This window comes from Pseudophryne corroboree, chromosome 5 (assembly GCF_028390025.1).
Source record: "Pseudophryne corroboree isolate aPseCor3 chromosome 5, aPseCor3.hap2, whole genome shotgun sequence".
In the NCBI taxonomy this organism is placed as follows: domain Eukaryota; kingdom Metazoa; phylum Chordata; class Amphibia; order Anura; family Myobatrachidae; genus Pseudophryne; species Pseudophryne corroboree.
Genome location: NC_086448.1, coordinates 848,288,862 through 848,308,482, shown reverse-complemented (window position 1 = coordinate 848,308,482; position 19,621 = coordinate 848,288,862). Strand labels below are relative to the sequence as shown.

The following is a 19,621-nucleotide window of genomic DNA, read 5'->3' as shown; positions in this document are numbered from 1 at the left end:
CACTCATACACAATACACACTGTCATACACACACACACACACACACACACACACACACACACAATGCAGTCACTCATACACACAATACACACTGTCATACACACACACACTATACACACTGTCACTCATACACACATACAATACACACTGTCACTCATACACACAATACACACTGTCACACACAGTCACTCATACACACACACAATACACAGTCACTCATACACACTGTCACTCATACACACAGTCACTCATACACACAATACAGTCACTCATACACACAATCATACACACACACACACACACACACAATGCACACTGTCACACAGTCACTCATACACACAATACACACTGTCATACACACACAATACACTGTAATACACACACACACACACACACACACAATACACACTGTCACTCATACACACAATACACACTGTCATACACACACACAATACACACTGTCATACACACACACAATACACACTGTCACTCATACACACAATACAGTCACACACAGTCACTCACACACAATACACACTGTCATAGACACACACACTATACACACTGTCACTCATACACACACACAATACACACTGTCATACACACACACACAATACACACTGTCACTCATACACACAATACACACTGTCATACACACACAATACACACAGTCAATCATACACACTGTCACTCATACACATAATACACACAGTCACTCATACACACAAGACACACTGTCACTCATACACACAGTCACTCATAAACACAATACACACTGTCACTCATACACACAATACACAGTCATACACAATACACACTGTCATACACACAATACACACTGTCATACACACACAATACACACTGACTGTCATACACACAATACACTGTCATACACACACACACAATACACACTGTCACTCATACACACTGTCATACACACACACAATACACACTGTCACTCATACACACAATACAGTCACACACAGTCACTCATACACACAATACACACACACTATACACACTGTCACTCATACACACAATACACACTGTCATACACACACACACAATACACACTGTCATACACACACACACACACACACACACACACACACACACACAATTACACGACTGTCCCAGAATACAACAGCTCTAATAATCAGCTGCTGAAAGCTGACATCTCATTGGCTGCTGCGTAGCTGGAGAGTCACATGACACACAGGATGTCACCTGACATCGGCACCCTCCTACACGCCCACTATGACGTAATATCCTTTTTCTTCCCGTCTCTAAAAATGGTTCTCTTCGTCATCATTTCCTCTTTATGGTCAACTCTAGCCCACACTCTCTATGGTTAGTCTTTTCTATCCCCCTTTTGTCTTTCTATGGTTCGTCCACTCCCCCCCCCCCCTCCTCCAAATAAGCTTTATTGCCATGAACAAACACAGCTTAATACATCAATGTAGTCATTGCCTAGAAAGAGACAGAGAGATATGATATACAGATGTTACTGCTCTCTGTGATCAGCTGGGACCAGAGCAGCACCAGGGACCAGCACTGCACTGACACCCTGCACCAGAGACTGCACTGAGGAGCAGCACCAGGGACCAGAGGCTACACTGCACCAGGAACCAGCACTGCACTGACACCCTGCTCCAGGGACCAGAGGCTACACTGAGGAGCAGCACCAGGGACCAGCACTGCACTGAGGAGCAGCACCAGGGACCAGCACTGCACTGAGACCCTGCACCAGAGACTACACTGCACCAGGGACCAGAGACTGCACTGAGACCCTGCACCAGGGACCAGAGACTACACTGCACCAGGGACCAGAGACTACACTGAGGAGCAGAACCAGGGACCAGAGACTGCGCTGAGACCCTGCACCAGGGACCAGAGACTGCGCTGAGACCCTGCACCAGGGACCAGAGACTGCGCTGAGACCCTGCACCAGGGACCAGAGACTGCGCTGAGACCCTGCACCAGGGACTGCGCTGAGACCCTGCACCAGGGACCAGAGACTGCGCTGAGACCCTGCACCAGGGACCAGAGACTGCGCTGAGACCCTGCACCAGGGACCAGAGACTGCGCTGAGACCCTGCACCAGGGACCAGAGACTGCGCTGAGACCCTGCACCAGGGACCAGAGACTGCGCTGAGACCCTGCACCAGGGACCAGAGACTGCGCTGAGACCCTGCACCAGGGACCAGAGACTGCGCTGAGACTCTGCACCAGGGACCAGAGACTGCGCTGAGACCCTGCACCAGGGACCAGAGACTGCGCTGAGACCCTGCACCAGGGACCAGAGACTGCGCTGAGACCCTGCACCAGAGACTGCGCTGAGACCCTGCACCAGGGACCGGAGACTGCGCTGAGACCCTGCACCAGGGACCGGAGACTGCGCTGAGACCCTGCACCAGGGACCAGAGACTGCGCTGAGACCCTGCACCAGGGACCAGAGACTGCGCTGAGACCCTGCACCAGGGACCAGAGACTGCGCTGAGACCCTGCACCAGGGACCAGAGACTGCGCTGAGACCCTGCACCAGGGACCGGAGACTGCGCTGAGACCCTGCACCAGGGACCGGAGACTGCGCTGAGACCCTGCACCAGGGACCGGAGACTGCGCTGAGACCCTGCACCAGGGACCGGAGACTGCGCTGAAACCCTGCACCAGGGACCGGAGACTGCGCTGAAACCCTGCACCAGGGACCGGAGACTGCGCTGAGGTCCTGCACCAGGGACCAGAGACTGCACTGAGATTCAGCACCAGGTACAAGAGACTGCACTGAGATTCAGCACCAGGTACAAGAGACTGCACTGAGATTCAGCACCAGGTACAAGAGACTGCACTGAGATTCAGCACCAGGTACAAGAGACTGCACTGAGATTCAGCACCAGGTACAAGAGACTACACTGAGATTCAGCATCAGGGATCAGAAATCACAATTGACCAGATCTGAGCACAAATGTGCAATCCTGTTTAAATGGTAAAAGCCAAGACCTGGACTACAGCCTGATGTACTATGATTGGATGATCACCCAGGTCAGTTCTCCACACGTCATATAGTAATGATCATTTACAGGTGATGACAGTGTAGGATCCCTATCTCATGTGCCTGCAGATATTACATTACAGCTGATTATGTAGTTGTCTATCTCTCTCTCCCCCCTCTATGTCAGTTATAGAGTCCGCTACAGAGTGGCTACAGCCTGCAGTACACAGGTAATAATCCCGTGGTCTGCTCATTAGTCTCAGTTATAGAGTCAGCTACAGAGTGGCTACAGCCTGCAGTACACAGGTAATAATCCCGTGGTCTGCTCATTAGTCTCAGTTATAGAGTCAGCTACAGAGTGGCTACAGCCTGCAGTACACAGGTAATAATCCCGTGGTCTGCTCATTAGTCTCAGTTATAGAGTCAGCTACAGAGTGGCTACAGCCTGCAGTACACAGGTAATAATCCCGTGGTCTGCTCATTAGTCTGTTAGTTATAGAGTCAGCTACAGAGTGGCTACGGCTTGTAGTACACAGGTAATAATCCCATGGTCTGCTCATTAGTCTATGTTAGTTATAGAGTCAGCTACAGAGTGGCTACGGCCTGTAGTACACAGGTAATAATCCCGTGGTCTGCTCAATAGTCTGTTAGTTATAGAGTCAGCTACAGAGTGGCTACGGCTTGTAGTACACCGGTAATAATACCGTGGTCTGCTCAATAGTCTGTTAGTTATAGAGTCAGCTACAGAGTGGCTATGGCCAGTAGTACACAGGTAATAATCCCGTGATCTGCTCATTAGTCTCAGTTATAGAGTCAGCTACAGAGTGGCTATGGACTGTAGTACACAGGTAATAATACCGTGGTCTGCTCAATAGTCTGTTAGTTATAGAGTCAGCTACAGAGTGGCTACGGCCTGTAGTACACAGGTAATAATCCCGTGGTCTGCTTATTAGTCTCTGTATTAGTTATAGAGTCAGCTACAGAGTTGCTACGGCCTGTAGTACACAGGTAATAATCCCGTGGTCTGCTCAATAGTCTGTTAGTTATAGAGTCAGCTACAGAGTGGCTACGGCTTGTAGTACACGGGTAATAATTCCGTGGTCTGCTCATTTATCTGTTAGTTATAGAGTCAGCTACAGAGTGGCTACAGCCTGTAGTACACAGGTAATAATCCCGTAGTCTGCTCATTAGTCTGTTAGTTATAGAGTCAGCTATAGAGTGGCTACGGCCTGTAGTACACAGGTAATAATCCCGTAGTCTGCTCATTAGTCTGTTAGTTATAGAGTCAGCTACAGAGTGGCTACGGCCTGCAGTACACAGGTAATAATCTGACACGTTGGCCCCATATGCATATGTACAAATTATGAACACAGAATAGAATTTCTACCGCCAATTTATAGAGATTGCTGGACATATTGATATACTTTTCTAGAATTTGAATGAAGATATCTCAAGGAATAAGGATCCAGCTATACAGTTATTATTTTAAGGTAGGATTTGAGGTATTGCTGCACATGCCTAAGAATCATAAATTATATGAATACGACAGGAGGATTTATCATCATTTTTATTTTATTTTTTGTATGTAATGTTTGTAATTGTTGTCTCATGATTTTTCACATTCTCAGGGATTTTAATTAAATCAAATTAAAAGTTATATTTTAAATTTATTCATTCTCTTTCCTTAAAGTGCGCCAACAAAGAGACAATTCTTTCCTTTCTAGTACTCTCTCTCCATTTTTATTGTCTATGGCGGCACCCCTATATAACATCATGAATTGATCTATGATAATGAAATTGGGGAATGATATTAATTTACCATAGGTATTATCAATTTGTTATGAGTCCAGTGCAGAGGTTCTCTACCTTTCCCCTTTTTCCTTGAATCTATAACCACAGGTAATAATCCCATGGTCTGCTCATTAGTCTATGTTCGTTATAGACTCGGCTACAGAGTGGCTACGGCCTGTAGTACACAGGTAATAATCCCGTGGTCTGCTCATTAGTCTGTTAGTTATAGAGTCAGCTATAGAGTGGCTACGGCCTGTAGTACACAGGTAATAATCCCGTAGTCTGCTCATTAGTCTGTTAGTTATAGAGTCAGCTATAGAGTAGCTACGGACTGTAGTACACAGGTAATAATCCCGTGGTCTGCTCATTAGTCTGTTAGTTATAGAGTCAGCTATAGAGTGGCTACGGCCTGCAGTACACAGGTAATAATCCCGTGGTCTGCTCATTAATCTATGTTAGTTATAGAGTCAGCTACAGAGTGGCTACGGCCTGCAGTACACAGGTAATAATCCCATGGTCTGTTAGTTATAGAGTCAGCTACAGAGTGGCTACGGTTTGTAGTACACAGGTAATAATCCCGTGGTCTGCTCATTAGTCTGTTAGTTATAGAGTCAGCTACAGAGTGGCTACGACCTGCAGTACACAGGTGTAATAATCCCGTGGTCTGTTAGTTATAGAGTCAGCTACAGAGTGGCTACGGCCTGCAGTACACAGGTAATAATCCCGTGGTCTGTTAGTTATAGAGTCAGCTACAGAGTGGCTACGGCCTGCAGTACACAGGTAATAATCCTGTGGTCTGTTAGTTATAGAGTCAGCTACAGAGTGGCTACGGCCTGCAGTACGCAGGTAATAATCCCGTGGTCTGTTAGTTATAGAGTCAGCTACAGAGTGGCTACGGCCTGCAGTACACAGGTAATAATCCCGTGGTCTGTTAGTTATAGAGTCAGCTACAGAGTGGCTACGGCCTGTAGTACACAGGTAATAATCCCGTGGTCTGTTAGTTATAGAGTCAGCTACAGAGTGGCTACGGCCTGTAGTACACAGGTAATAATCCCGTGGTCTGCTCATTAGTCTGTTAGTTATAGAGTCAGCTATAGAGTGGCTACGGCCTGCAGTACACAGGTAATAATCCCGTGGTCTGTTTATTAGTCTGTTAGTTATAGAGTCAGCTATAGAGTGGCTACGGCCTGCAGTACACAGGTAATAATCCCGTGGTCTGCTCAATAGTCTCTGTTAGTTATAGAGTCAGCTACAGAGTGGCTACGGCCTGCAGTACACAGGTAATAATCCCGTGGTCTGCTCATTAGTCTGTTAGTTATAGAGTCAGCTACAGAGTGGCTACGGCCTGCAGTACACAGGTGTAATAATCCCGTGGTCTGTTAGTTATAGAGTCAGCTACAGAGTGGCTACGGCTTGTAGTACACAGGTAATAATCCCGTGGTCTGCTCATTAGTCTGTTAGTTATAGAGGCAGCTACAGAGTGGCTACGGCCTGCAGTACACAGGTAATAATCCCGTGGTCTGTTAGTTATAGAGTCAGCTACAGAGTGGCTACGGCCTGCAGTACACAGGTAATAATCCCGTGGTCTGTTAGTTATAGAGTCAGCAACAGAGTGGCTACGGCCTGTAGTACACAGGTAATAATCCCATGGTCTGCTCATTAGTCTATGTTCGTTATAGAGTCAGCTACAGAGTGGCTACGGCCTGCAGTACACAGGTAATAATCCCGTGGTCTGCTCATTAGTCTCAGTTATAGAGTCAGCTATAGTGGCTACGGCCTGCAGTACACAGGTAATAATCTCAGTCGCTGCTCATGTGACCTGCCCCTGATTTGAGCAGCTGCAGAGGCTTCTGGGAATTGTGGTCTGCCTGTGTCATGGCATTTACATTCCTCGCGTGGCCGGGTATTACAATCAGGTGAATCATAACAAGGAGACCACTGTCTCCTCCCCCTGCGCTGAGATCTCGGGGGGAGCAGAACTGCGTTATAATAAGAAGTTTCAAACAGAGAAATATATCAACTGCGCTGAAATGCAAGGGGTGCAGCTACTCAACAGGTTACCACAAGCCTAAATACATATATGGAATAAAAAAATATGAATAGCGCTCCCCAATTGGGATATATATCACCACAGCGTAATGTCCATCAGATTCTTGCACGGAATAGTGATGACAATAATTCACGTTCTGATATCTTCTCACATTGACGTCCAAGATACCTCAAATAAGATTAGAAAAGACGCTTCTCATAGCGTAAAACAATTTTTTCCATTTATTCTAAAACATCTTTTTAAAATCATGAGATAATGATAAACAAATTATCCACCACCATACAGAGTAACTGCGTACCAGAGTGGGCCTATACAAGGCATGTGTTGCACATGAAAGGGTTAGTCCCGGGTATGACTCCTCCACGGTCCAGATGTTCTGCCCTTCAAGGTTCCACACTGTATCAGTCTCTGATCCAAGGGTGGATCAAGGCAGAGACTGATACAGTGTGGAACCTTGAAGGGCAGAACATCTGGACCGTGGAGGAGTCATACCCGGGACTAACCCTTTCATGTGCAACACATGCCTTGTATAGGCCCACTCTGGTACGCAGTTACTCTGTATGGTGGTGGATAATTTGTTTATCATTATCTCATGATTTTAAAAAGATGTTTTAGAATAAATGGAAAAAATTGTTTTACGCTATGAGAAGCGTCTTTTCTAATCTTATTTGAGGTATCTTGGACGTCAATGTGAGAAGATATCAGAACGTGAATTATTGTCATCACTATTCCGTGCAAGAATCTGATGGACATTACGCTGTGGTGATATATATCCCAATTGGGGAGCGCTATTCATATTTTTTTATTCCATGCGTTATAATAAGAGTTTTATGGACGGATGTATTATATGCAGTAATTTAGGAGGATCTCAGGTCTGATATTAATGGCCGTGTCCTCTGTGTCTCTGTATCGCAGCTTCTCCCTCCATGATGGGTCCAAGGCGTTACTCCGTCCTGCTGGGCTTCCTGCGGCCCGCGCTGCCTCTGATCCTGGGCCTGTCCTTGGGCTGCAGTCTGAGCCTCCTGCGAGTCTCCTGGATACAGGGCGATGAAAATGTTTGTATGGAAAGTCCCCAGAACCTGTATGGGCTACAAACCGGGCGACTGAAATCACAAATGAGTGACCTAAAGCCCCGAATAATTCCCTACATCCGCAAGCCGCACGTCCCCCACAAGAAGGTGCTGAGGTGCGTACCGCCAGACATGCAATGTGCTTTATATGTCAGGTGATAGCTGGAGGACGTTCCGCTATGTGTCCGGGTGTGTGTGGAGAACGTTCCGCTATACGTGTCCAGGTGTGTGTGGAGAACATTCCACTATACGTGTCCGGGTGTGTGTGGAGAACGTTCCGCTATGTGTCCAGGTGTGTGTGGAGAACGTTCCGCTATACGTGTCCGGGTGTGTGTGGAGAACGTTCCGCTATGTGTCCGGGTGTGTGTGGAGAACATTCCACTATACGTGTCCAGGTGTGTGTGGAGAACATTCCGCTATACGTGTCCTGGTGTGTGTGTGGAGAACGTTCCGCTATGTGTCCAGGTGTGTGTGGAGAACATTCCGCTATACGTGTCCTGGTGTGTGTGTGGAGAACGTTCCGCTATGTGTCCAGGTGTGTGTGGAGAACATTCTGCTATATGTGTCTAGGTGTGTGCGGAGAACGTTCCGCTATGTGTCCAGGTGTGTGGAGAACGTTCCGCTATGTGTCCAGGTGTGTGTGGAGAACGTTCCGCTATGTGTCTGTGTGTGTGTGTGTGTGTGTGTGTGTGTGTGTGTGGAGAACGTTCCGCTATATGTGTCCAGGTGTGTGGAGAACGTTCCGCTATGTGTCCAGGTGTGTGTGGAGAACATTCCACTATACGTGTCCAGGTGTGTGTGGAGAACGTTCCGCTATACGTGTCCAGGTGTGTGTGGAGAACGTTCCGCTATGTGTCCAGGTGTGTGGAGAACGTTCCGCTATGTGTCCAGGTGTGTGTGGAGAACGTTCCGCTATGTGTCCAGGTGTGTGTGGAGAACATTCTGCTATATGTGTCCAGGTGTGTGTGGAGAACATTCTGCTATATGTGTCCAGGTGTGTGTGGAGAACGTTCCGCTATACGTGTCCAGGTGTGTGTGGAGAACGTTCCGCTATACGTGTCCAGGTGTGTGTGGAGAACGTTCCGCTATGTGTCCAGGTGTGTGGAGAACGTTCCGCTATGTGTCCAGGTGTGTGTGGAGAACGTTCCGCTATGTGTCCAGGTGTGTGTGGAGAACATTCTGCTATATGTGTCCAGGTGTGTGTGGAGAACGTTCTGCTATGTGTCCGGGTGTGTGTGGAGAACGTTCCGCTATGTGTCCAGGTGTGTGTGGAGAACGTTCCGCTGTGTGTCCAGGTGTGTGGAGAACGTTCCGCTGAAATCACAAATGAGTGACCTAAAGCCCCGAATAATTCCCTTCATCCGCAAGCCGCACGTCCCCCACAAGAAGGTGCTGAGGTGCGTACCGCCAGACATGCAATGTGCTTTATATGTCAGGTGATAGCTGGAGGACGTTCCGCTATGTGTCCGGGTGTGTGTGGAGAACGTTCCGCTATGTGTCCAGGTGTGTGTGTGGAGAACGTTCCGCTATGTGTCCAGGTGTGTGTGGAGAACGTTCCGCTATGTGTCCAGGTGTGTGTGGAGAACGTTCCGCTATGTGTGTGTGTGTGTGTGTGTGTGGAGAACGTTCCGCTATGCGTGTCCGGGTGTGTGTGTGGAGAACGTTCCGCTATGCGTGTCCGGGTGTGTGTGGAGAACGTTCCGCTATACGTGTCCGGGTGTGTGTGTGGAGAACGTTCCGCTATGCGTGTCCGGGTGTGTGTGGAGAACGTTCCGCTATGCGTGTCCGGATGTTTGTGTGGAGAACGTTCCGCTATGCGTGTCCGGGTGTGTGTGTGGAGAACGTTCTGCTATGCGTGTCCGGGTGTGTGTGTGTGGAGAACGTTCCGCTATGCGTGTCCGGGTGTGTGTGTGGAGAACGTTCCGCTATGCGTGTCCAGGTGTGTGTGTGGAGAACGTTCCGCTATGCGTGTCCGGGTGTGTGTGTGGAGAACGTTCCGCTATGCGTGTCCGGGTGTGTGTGTGGAGAACGTTCCGCTATGCGTGTCCGGGTGTTTGTGTGGAGAACGTTCCGCTATGCGTGTCCGGGTGTGTGTGTGGAGAACGTTCCGCTATGCGTGTCCGGGTGTGTGTGTGGAGAACGTTCCGCTATGCGTGTCCGGGTGTGCGTGTGGAGAACGTTCCGCTATGCGTGTCCGGGTGTTTGTGTGGAGAACGTTCCGCTATATGTGTCCAGGTGTGTGTGGAATGTCTCACTGACACAGAGCTAAGGTTTGTCTGTAGACTTGTCCAGTTCTGTGATGTATAGTGCACACGTGTGTGCATATGTGTATGTATGCAAAGAACAGGCAGTAACCTAAGCAACTGGGTGACACCATGCTGCACTGCAGGGGGAGGGGCAGATGTAAGAGGTGCACAGAGGTAAGTGTGGAAGGGGCGCGTCCTACAGATGGGTCCTCTTACCTCTTTGCCCGCAATGCATTTGTAATGCAGGCTGCATTTCGAGACATAGCATGAGGTAGTGGGCGGCATGCATACGCTCCCTCTACCAATACAGCCGCTGCCCAGGTGGGCAGATGTAACATGTGCAGAGAGTTAGGTGTTGGAGGGGAGTGTCCTAGCTCAGAGCTACATTGCAGTGTGAGAATAAAGCTGCCCAGCATGTGTGGGCTACATGCAGAAGCAGCCAGTAACTGGGCACCTGGGTAACACCATGCTGCACTGCAGGGGGCAGATGTAACATGTGCAGAGAGCTAGGTGTGGAAGGGGCATGTCCTAGCTCAGAGCTACATTGCAGTGTGAGAATAAAGCTGCCCAGCATGTGTGGGCTACATGCAGAAGCAGCCAGTAACTGAGCACCTGGGTAACACCATGCCGCACTGCAGGGGGCAGATGTAACATGTGCAGAGAGTTAGGTGTGGGAGGGGTGTGTCCTAGCTCAGAGCTACATTGCAGTGTGAGAATAAAGCTGCCCAGCATGTGTGGGCTACATGCAGAAGCAGCCAGTAACTGGGCACCTGGGTAACACCATGCTGCACTGCAGGGGGCAGATGTAACATGTGCAGAGAGTTAGGTGTAGGAGGGGCGTGTCCTAGCTCAGAGCTACATTGCAGTGTGCGAATAAAGCTGCCCAGCATGTGTGGGCTACATGCAGAAGCAGCCAGTAACTGAGCACCTGGGTAACACCATGCTGCACTGCAGGGGGCAGATGTAACATGTGCAGAGAGTTTGGTGTGGGAGGGGCGTGTCCTAGCTCAGATCTACATTGCAGTGTGAGAATAAAGCTGCCCAGCATGTGTGGGCTACATGCAGAAGCAGCCAGTAACTGAGCACCTGGATAACACCATGCTGCACTGCAGGGGGCAGATGTAACATGTGCAGAGAGTTTGGTGTGGGAGGGGCGTGTCCTAGCTCAGAGCTGCATTGCAGTGTGAGAGTAAAGCTGCCCAGCATGTGTGGGCTACATGCAGAAGCAGCCAGTAACTGAGCACCTGGGTAACACCATGCTGCACTGCAGGGGGCAGATGTAACATGTGCAGAGAGTTAGGTGTGGGAGTGGTGTGTCCTAGCTCAGAGCTACATTGCAGTGTGAGAGTAAAGCTGCCCAGCATGTGTGGGCTACATGCAGATGCAGCCAGTAACTGAGCACCTGAGTAACGCCATCGCGGACCGGGCAGAAAGATTGTTTGGAGGGGCTGGGAATGACCCGGCGGTCTTGGTGCATGTTGGCACCAGTGACAAAGTTAGTGGTAGGTGGGATGTACTTAAGAAAGACTATAGGGACTTAGGCCAGAAACTTAAGGCAAAGACATCTAAGGTAATATTCTCTGAAATATTACCAGTGCCACACGCTAGTCCAGGGAGGCAGAGGGAGATTAGGGAGGTAAATGTGTGGCTTAGGGACTGGTGTAGAAAACAGGGGTTTGTGTTCCTGGAACACTGGGCGGACTTCTCAGTCAGGCGCTGTGACCAGACGGTCCCGTACGAAAGCCCTCACCGCTTTCGCGTCCTGTTCCCAGTACACAGAATGGATGTTTAGGTCACGCCGGACCTGGCCACAAAGGTTTCCCGCTTCCTGTCAGTAACCGCCTGTTACTGACTCCACCCACTGCGCTGTGGGCGGGTTCTACGCTGCCACCACCAAACTCCTAACCTGCCTTGGCGTCTGGAACCACGGTTTTGCTCTGTATGCGTCAGCACGCCGCCTTACCACACCTGTGTGGTGTTGACGAATCCCCACTAGTTGCTTGACTAGGCTCTACCCGGTAGCTGGCTGGAGGTGGAGCTTGGAGACGCTGGTTACACCCTGGAGAGCCGGTGAATGGGGCTATGTTTCGCCTAGCCCTGCAGGTCACAAGATGAAGCGGTCGTCTTGAGGCAAATGATGTTTATTTGCAATAGTTCTAAAGAAAACTCTTCCCTATTGCTAGGGGCAACAGCAATACAGCAAGATGTTCCAGCAGAAAGTAGTTGGTAGAATACACCTTTCATGGGGCAAGGCAACTGCCCTCCTTTTATCCTACTCCAATACACAATACCACAGGGGGTAAGTCCGCCCTGTGGTTTACAACCAATCAATGTTTACCCATGGGCTGTGCATGCCTTGGTCACATGCACAGCTAGCCTTGTCCTCTATGGACAGTGGGGAGTGGTCACTCTCCTTTGGCCGTCCTATCCTGGAGGGTCTGGATCCACCCCGCTGACGTTCAGTCTGCACTGGGTAAAGTTTTCCCACCGAAACTTACTTCCAGGAATCTGCCCGGGACCTAGCCCACTGTCTGCAGCCTGAATTCGGGCTCCAGAGCTGGGCAGCCTAGATCCCCGGTCAGGGTTTCCTGCCCACCACGGGTGATCTCTATGGAGCTCCAGAAAACCACTCAGCTTGTTGGAAAACTGAGCTTTTCCTCTCTCTTCCCATGATACTTTTAAGTCTGAGGCTGGAGGAGAAAGCATTCCATTTTTGAGGAAAAGGTCTGGGGGAATCCATCAGCCTGCACTGCCATGGATTCCCTCCTCCTGGGACACAACAACCAGTGAGTGCATTTTCCTTTAAAACACATTAAAATACACTGTACATGTTTCTTTAAATATACACTGAGCCTGTGCCCTGCACAGGCTCCACATACCCAGACACTGCAGCTGGGGGATCTGCTATCCGCAGCTCAGTGCTTCACATCATACACTATATATTAATACATGTGGAAGCATTGCTTTGTTTTATTTGTACTGCGCTCAGCGCTGGGGTCCCTTAGCCCTGCAGCCTGGCTGCTAGGGCTCTCTCTCAGTGCTGGAGGTATGGGGGCTGGCTTCCCCCATCCTCCAGCCTGCCTGTGCAATGCCTGCCACTGGGGTCCAGGGAGGTGGCTCACCCTGTACCCCCAGTGCGGCACTAACTTGGTGGCCTCGCCGCACTGTGCAGCGCATTTCCCTTCTGATAGTCCGACAGCTCGTGACGCTCGTTCTGGCCGCCACCGCTCTCTGTGTGCGCTGCAGCGGGAGCTGATCTCCCGGCTGAAGCGGTTCCCCCTTCTCCCCCGGCGCGCACACACAGGTCAGCGCGCCGGGGTGCTGTACTCACTGCTGCGGTCGCTGGAGAGGTCTGGGACCGCGGCGCTGCAATAAAATTACTTTTTTAAACATTGTTAGACACTCGGCACTGGCGCCTATACAATTTAAAGATGGCGCCTAGCTCCCAGGTACATTTGAAAGTGGCGCCAAGCGCCTATTGTTCAGTTCATATGGCGCCGGGCACTGCTGGTTATCCCCTGCAGTGCCACGGCCACCACTGTCCATGTGGGCAGAAAGGGGTCTCCAGCCACACTCCCCCCCCCCCCCCCCCCCCCCCCATTCCAGTGGGTTAACCAGGGACCCTGTCCCAACGATTTGGTCCCTGGCCTCGCAGTCCTGATTGGGGTTACTGGGAGTTCTTTGGGGGTTCAGGCTCCTCCTGACGTGACAGTCCATCCGCATTGCTATGAGCCTTGCCTTGCTTGTGGATAATATGAAAGTTATAAACCTGAAGAGCAACAGTCTGCCGTTTTCCCCCGTGGTGTGCTGGAGCCACCGTAATGGATTGTGGTCCGTTACCACCATAAAATGGCGGCCATACATATAGGGCTGAAGCTTCTTCACAGCCCTAACAATAGCCAAACACTCCTTTTCAATTGTGGCATACCCCACCTCCCGTGGTAGCAGCTTTCTGCTCAAATAGGCCACAGGGTGCTCCTGTCCATCCGGACCCTCCTGGCTCAGTACTGCCCCGAGTCCGTACTGTGACGCATCAATCTGTACAACAAAGTTTTTACTATAGTCCGGCGCCATCAGTACTGGGGCTTGTACTAGAGCGGTTTTCAACGACTGGAATGCCAACTCACATGCGGTCGTCCAGTCAACTATCTTGGGGAGTTTCTTCTTAGTCAGTCAGATCAGTCAGGGGTTTGGCCACGGAACTAAAGTCAGGGACAAAACGTCTGTAGTACCCTGCGATCCCTAAGAAAGCCAGGACCTGTCTCTGGGTTGTGGGCCGGGGCCAGTCTCGGATTGCCTCCACCTTCGCTGGTTCAGGCTTCACCTTACCTCACCTTACACGGTGTCCCAGGTACTGCACCTCTGACATCCCCATTTGGAACTTGTCAGACCTGCCCACAGAATCCTCTCTAACACCAACCCCACGTGCCTCAGGTGATCTTCCCAGGTTCGGCTGAAGACAGCAATGTCATCCAAGTAGGCCTGGGTGAAATCTCTAAACCCCTTCAGCAGGTAATCGACCACGCTCTGGAAGGTGGCTGGCATATTCTTCATCCCAAATGGCATGGTTTTGAACTCAAGCCAAAGGAGGTGATGAAGGCGGACCGTTCCTGATCCTCGGGGGTCATTGGTATCTGCCAATACCCTTGCTCAGGTCAAACGTAGAGGTGTATTTTGCGCCGGCCAACTCGTCTAACAGTGAATCAATGCGGAGTAGGGGATAGGTGTCAGATTTGGTCACTTCGTTCCACCTGCGGTAGTCTACGCAGAACCTGGTTGTCCAGTCCTTCTTGCCTTCTTCGGAATCAGTACAACGGAGGCGGCCCAGGGACTGTTGGAACGCGTTATTACGCCTAGCACTAACATCTCCTGCACCTCTTGGTAGATACTCGCCTGCGCCTTTGGTGAGACCCGATACGCGGGTTGCCGAATTGGCCTATGCTCATCAGTGTCTACGTGATGGGCACTTAGGGAAGTCAGGCCGAGCTTCCTGCTGAACTGGGCCTCAAAGGACTGCAGCACTGACTCCAGCTGCTCCCTCTTGGTAGATACTCGCCTGCTACCTCTGGTGAAACCCGATGCGCAGGTTTCCGAATCGGCCTATGCTCACCAGTGTCTACGTGATGGGCACGTAGGGAAGTCAGGCCGGGCTTCCTGCTGAACTGGGTCTCAAACGACTGCATCACTGACTCCAGCTTACTTCTTCTACACCTCCCTCGGCATCCGCGAGGAGGTCAGGAATAGGATCTTTTCCTGGTTCCTCCATTGTCAGGCAGCACACAGCGGCTATTGACTCCACATGCTTGTGGTATACCTTTAGCATGTTTATATGGTAGGTACGCTGCCTCCAACCATCGCTGTCAAATGACAACACATAGGTGATGTCACTTAGGCGTTTTGCGACCGTGTACGACCCCGCCCAGGCAGCCTTGAGCTTGTTCTGACGTGTGGGAACCAGAACCAGCATCTTCTGCCCTACTCCGAAGACCCGGGCACGCGCGCCCTGGTCATACCAAGTCTTTTGCTTGGTCTGTGCTTCTGAGAGATTCGCTTGCGCTAGCCCCATGAGATTATCTAACTGACCTCTGAGATTCAACACGTACTCCACCACGGACTCCTCCTGGTGGGTCAGCTCCCCCTCCCAAGACTCCGTGAACAGGTCAAGAGGTCCACGGACTCTGCGGCCATATGGTAACTCGAATAGCGTGAATCCAGTTGATTCCTGGGGCACCTCCCGATACGCAAACAGGAGTTGCGACAGGAATCGCTCCCAGTCCCCCCCCCCCCCCCCCAAAGTCACAAATGCCCGTAGCATCTGCTTCAGAGTGCCATTAAATCTCTCGCAAAGTCCGTTAGTCTGAGGATGATAGGGGCACTGCAGAGTTGCTGCACTCCACTTTTCGCCCAGAGACACTGGACCAGATCACTCATGAACTGTGTCCCTTGATCAGTCAGGATGTCACTGGGGAACCCTACTCTACTAAATATGCCTAGCAGTCATCCACTACCTTTTCCGCAGTGATGGCGGACAGAGCCACAGCCTCTGGGTATCGGGTAGCATAATCCCCCACGGTGAGGATGTATCTCTTCCCCGATCTACTGGGCACAGGAAGGGGACCTACTATGTCCACGGCCACTCGTTGGAAAGGTTCCCTGGCTATTGGTAAGGACCTCAGGGGAGCTTGAGCGCTGGGGCGAGCAAGCCGTTGGCACACATCACAGGATTTACAGTAGATCCAGACGTCTTCTGACACTCCGGGCCAGAAAAAGTTCTGTGTCAGGCGCCTCAGTGTTTGGTCCCTTCCCTGGTGTCCCGCCAAAGGGATTTCATGCGCAACTGACATCGGTTGCGCCCGAAATCTCCTGGAAACTACCAGTTGAACTTTCTCCCACACTGGCCTATCCCCTTCTACCTTGGCTACCCAGTACAGTAACCCTTTCCACCAGGTCACACTCCCTGCCCCCATCCCAGCAAGGCCGCTGCGATCTTAGCACCTCATACCTTCCAGGGATGGGTCAGAGAGTTGAGCTTCCCTAAACTCCTGCCACTTTCTCCTAAGTCTGAACACTCTACTGGGGGAAGGTTGGGGTCAGTAATGGTAGGGTCACTGTGGTCGCTCATACTCACCGCCGGAGTTGGCAAACCACTAGGGACAAGAGCATCACTGGGCACCCACACAGGATTCAACAAACTGGAACCGACATCCTCTGCATTGCTAGGGGACATAGGCCCATCAGAGGTAAAGGGCAGGTTGGGCATATGTGCTGATCTGGCTGCTGTGGCCAGTACCGCTGGGCTGCGCTGGCAGAGACGATGACGACTGTAGTCTGGCCGCTTGACTCCAGGTGATGGCGTTCGTAAAGGCGGTAACGATTCCTCCACCAAGATCATTCCCCAAGACGACATCAGTTGGGAGGCCATCCATCACGGCAACATCTCGTAGCTCTTGTCCAGCTCCCCAGTCGAGGTAGATTCTGGCCATGGGCACTTCTCGCTCTAACCCATCGGCCACTGTAACTTTTGCAGTGCAACCCTGCAGTACTGCAGCAGGATCGACAAGGTGGGGGCTCACAACAGTGATGAGGCCCCAGAGTCTCTTAAGCTTTGGCCCTGCAGAGGCCCCACTTGGACCAGCTGCAGGTGCTGCCACATATTTTGTGGGGGCTTCTTAGCCATGCAGGTGGTTCTCCGCAGAGTCCACCTGTTCCTCGCCACACTCCATTGGACTGACTGGAGGGGGTACAGTCTCTGAAGGCTCATCTCCACGGGTTAAGCAAGCAATCTGGGCTCCAGCACTCGGATTTGGGGCACGAGTCTGGGGTGCTTGGGATGCAGGACAGTTTTCCCACAGCCGTAGCACTTTTTGTCCAGGCGTGGCTCCGGTGGCCTCTGACTGCTAGCAGGGGCACTACGGGGCGGTTGCTGGCCAAAAGCACCTGGAAGATGCTTGCTTTGGGGGGTGATGAGCTGAAGAGGGATGTCCCCCTGGTGGTACAGTCTTTTGGGGCTGGCTGCTGCTTGGGCGTTTCTTCTCATGTGGCCAAATTGCCACATACTTATCTGCTAGCTGGGCGGCTTCCGGTCTAGCACCCACTCCTTCACATCTGGGATGCACCTGCTGTAGAACTGCTCCCTGCAGATCAGGTCAATCAGTGCGTCCCATGTAGTGGCTTCAGAATCCTTCACCCACTTCACCACGTACTGCCGCAGCTTGGTGGCGGACTGCTCATGGGTGCTGCTAGGATTATTGGGCAAGTCCCGAAATTTCTTCCTGTACGACTCTGGAGTAATGAAGAATCGCTGGAGGAGGGCCTTTGTGACTTCTTCGTAATCCCCACAGTCCTCCGTGGCCATTCCTCATAGGCCTCCAAGGCCTTTCCATGCAGAGTGAGCACAAGGTGTCTCACCCACTCCGACTTGGGTAAATAATGTAGTTTGCAAGTCCTTTCAAAAACTTGCAAATGTCCATCAATGTCCTTATCACTGTCTGCAAACGTGGCAAACTGAATGCGTCCCGATCTGTGTGCAGCAGCGGACAACGGCTCCCGGGGTACCACGGCCTGTGGTGCCCGCTCATCACACCACATCTTGATGATGATCAAGCGCTCTTGCTCCGTTGCCCTTTTCCCCAATTCCACTAGCCAATCCGCTAGGCTATCCTTGCCGCCCCCCCTCCCCCCCAGGGATGTTGGGATCCTGGCCCTGCTAGGGAATGTTGAGAAACATGGCTGCTGCACGAGGGGGCAGGGCTTGTTGGTCTCACCAGGTCCATACGAAGGTCCACTGTTGGGCTGTGCTTTTCGATGCTGACGCTCTCAGCGCTCTCTACCTCTACCCGACTTGACTCCTCCAAGCTTTTGGACACGTTGTAAGGGATCTGCATACGCTTATCCCGACACACGATTTCCAAATCATCCTTGGACATTCTGCCGAAGTCCGCTATCTTGTGCGTTCTCCTGCGCTGCAGTTACTCCTCTCCTGAGTAATTCGGCTTCTCCAATCGGGTGACCGAAAAGCCACCTGGGATTATCCCACCGCTATGCCACCAAGTTCTGTGCTCGTACGAAAGCCCTCACCACTTTCGCGTCCCGTCCCCAGTACACAGAATGGATGTTTAGGTCACATGGGACCTGGCCACAAAGAGGATTCCCGCTTTCTGTCAGTAACCGCCTGTTACTGACTCCACCCACTGCGCAGTGGGTGGGTTCTACGCTGCCACCACCAAACTCCTAACCTGTCGCGGCGCCTTGAACCACGGTTCTACTCTGTATGCGTCTGCACACCGCCTTACCACACCTGTGTGGTGTTGACGAATCCCCAATAGTCGCTTGACTAGGCTCTACATGGTAGCTGGCTGGAAGCGGAGCTTGGAGACGCTTATTACACCCTGGACAGCCGGAAAATTGAGCTAGGTTTCGCCTAGCCCTACAGATCACAAGATGAAGCGGTCGTCTTGAGGCAAATTATGTTTATTTGCAATAGTTCTCAATACCACAGGGGGTAAGTCCGCCCTATGGTTTACAACGAATCAATATTTACCCATGGGCTGTGCATGCCATGGTCACATGCACAGCTACTATTGTTCTCTATGGACAGTGGGGAGTTGTCACCCTCCTTTGACCGTCCCATCCTGGAGGATCTGGATCCACCCCGGGGATGTTCAGTCTGCACTGGGGGAAGTTTTCCCACCGAAACTTCCAGGAATCTGGCTGGGATTCAGCACACTATCTTCAGCCTGAATTCTGGCTCCAAAGCTGGTCCTAGCTCACCGGTCAGGGTTTCCTGCTCACAAAAGGCGGTCTCTGTGGAGCTCCAGAAAACCACTCAGCTTGGTGGAAAACTGAGCTTTTCCTCTCTCTCTTCCCATGCTACTTTTAAGTTTGAGGCTGGAGCAGAAAGCATTCTGTTTTGGGGGAAAAGGTCTGAGGGAATCCATCAGCCTGCACAGTCATGGATTCCCCCCACCTGGGA

General features: G+C 51.2%; 1 protein-coding gene across 2 annotated transcripts in view; it reads left to right on the top strand.

The window, feature by feature from the left end:
- Window positions 1-1,320: 1,320 nt before the first annotated feature.
- Window positions 1,321-19,621, top strand: part of LOC134928687 (chondroitin sulfate glucuronyltransferase-like) — a 59,669-nt gene continuing 41,368 nt past the window's right edge. The window contains exons 1-2 of one of the 2 annotated variants that reach the window (XM_063924680.1): window positions 1,321-3,042; window positions 7,749-8,019. In XM_063924680.1, the coding sequence (XP_063780750.1) occupies window positions 7,760-8,019 (260 nt within the window). In that variant the 5' untranslated portion in view covers window positions 1,321-3,042; window positions 7,749-7,759. Of the gene's footprint in view, window positions 3,043-7,748; window positions 8,020-9,222; window positions 9,301-19,621 lie in introns of those variants that run through there. The other variant, XM_063924681.1, reaches the window with a different exon arrangement.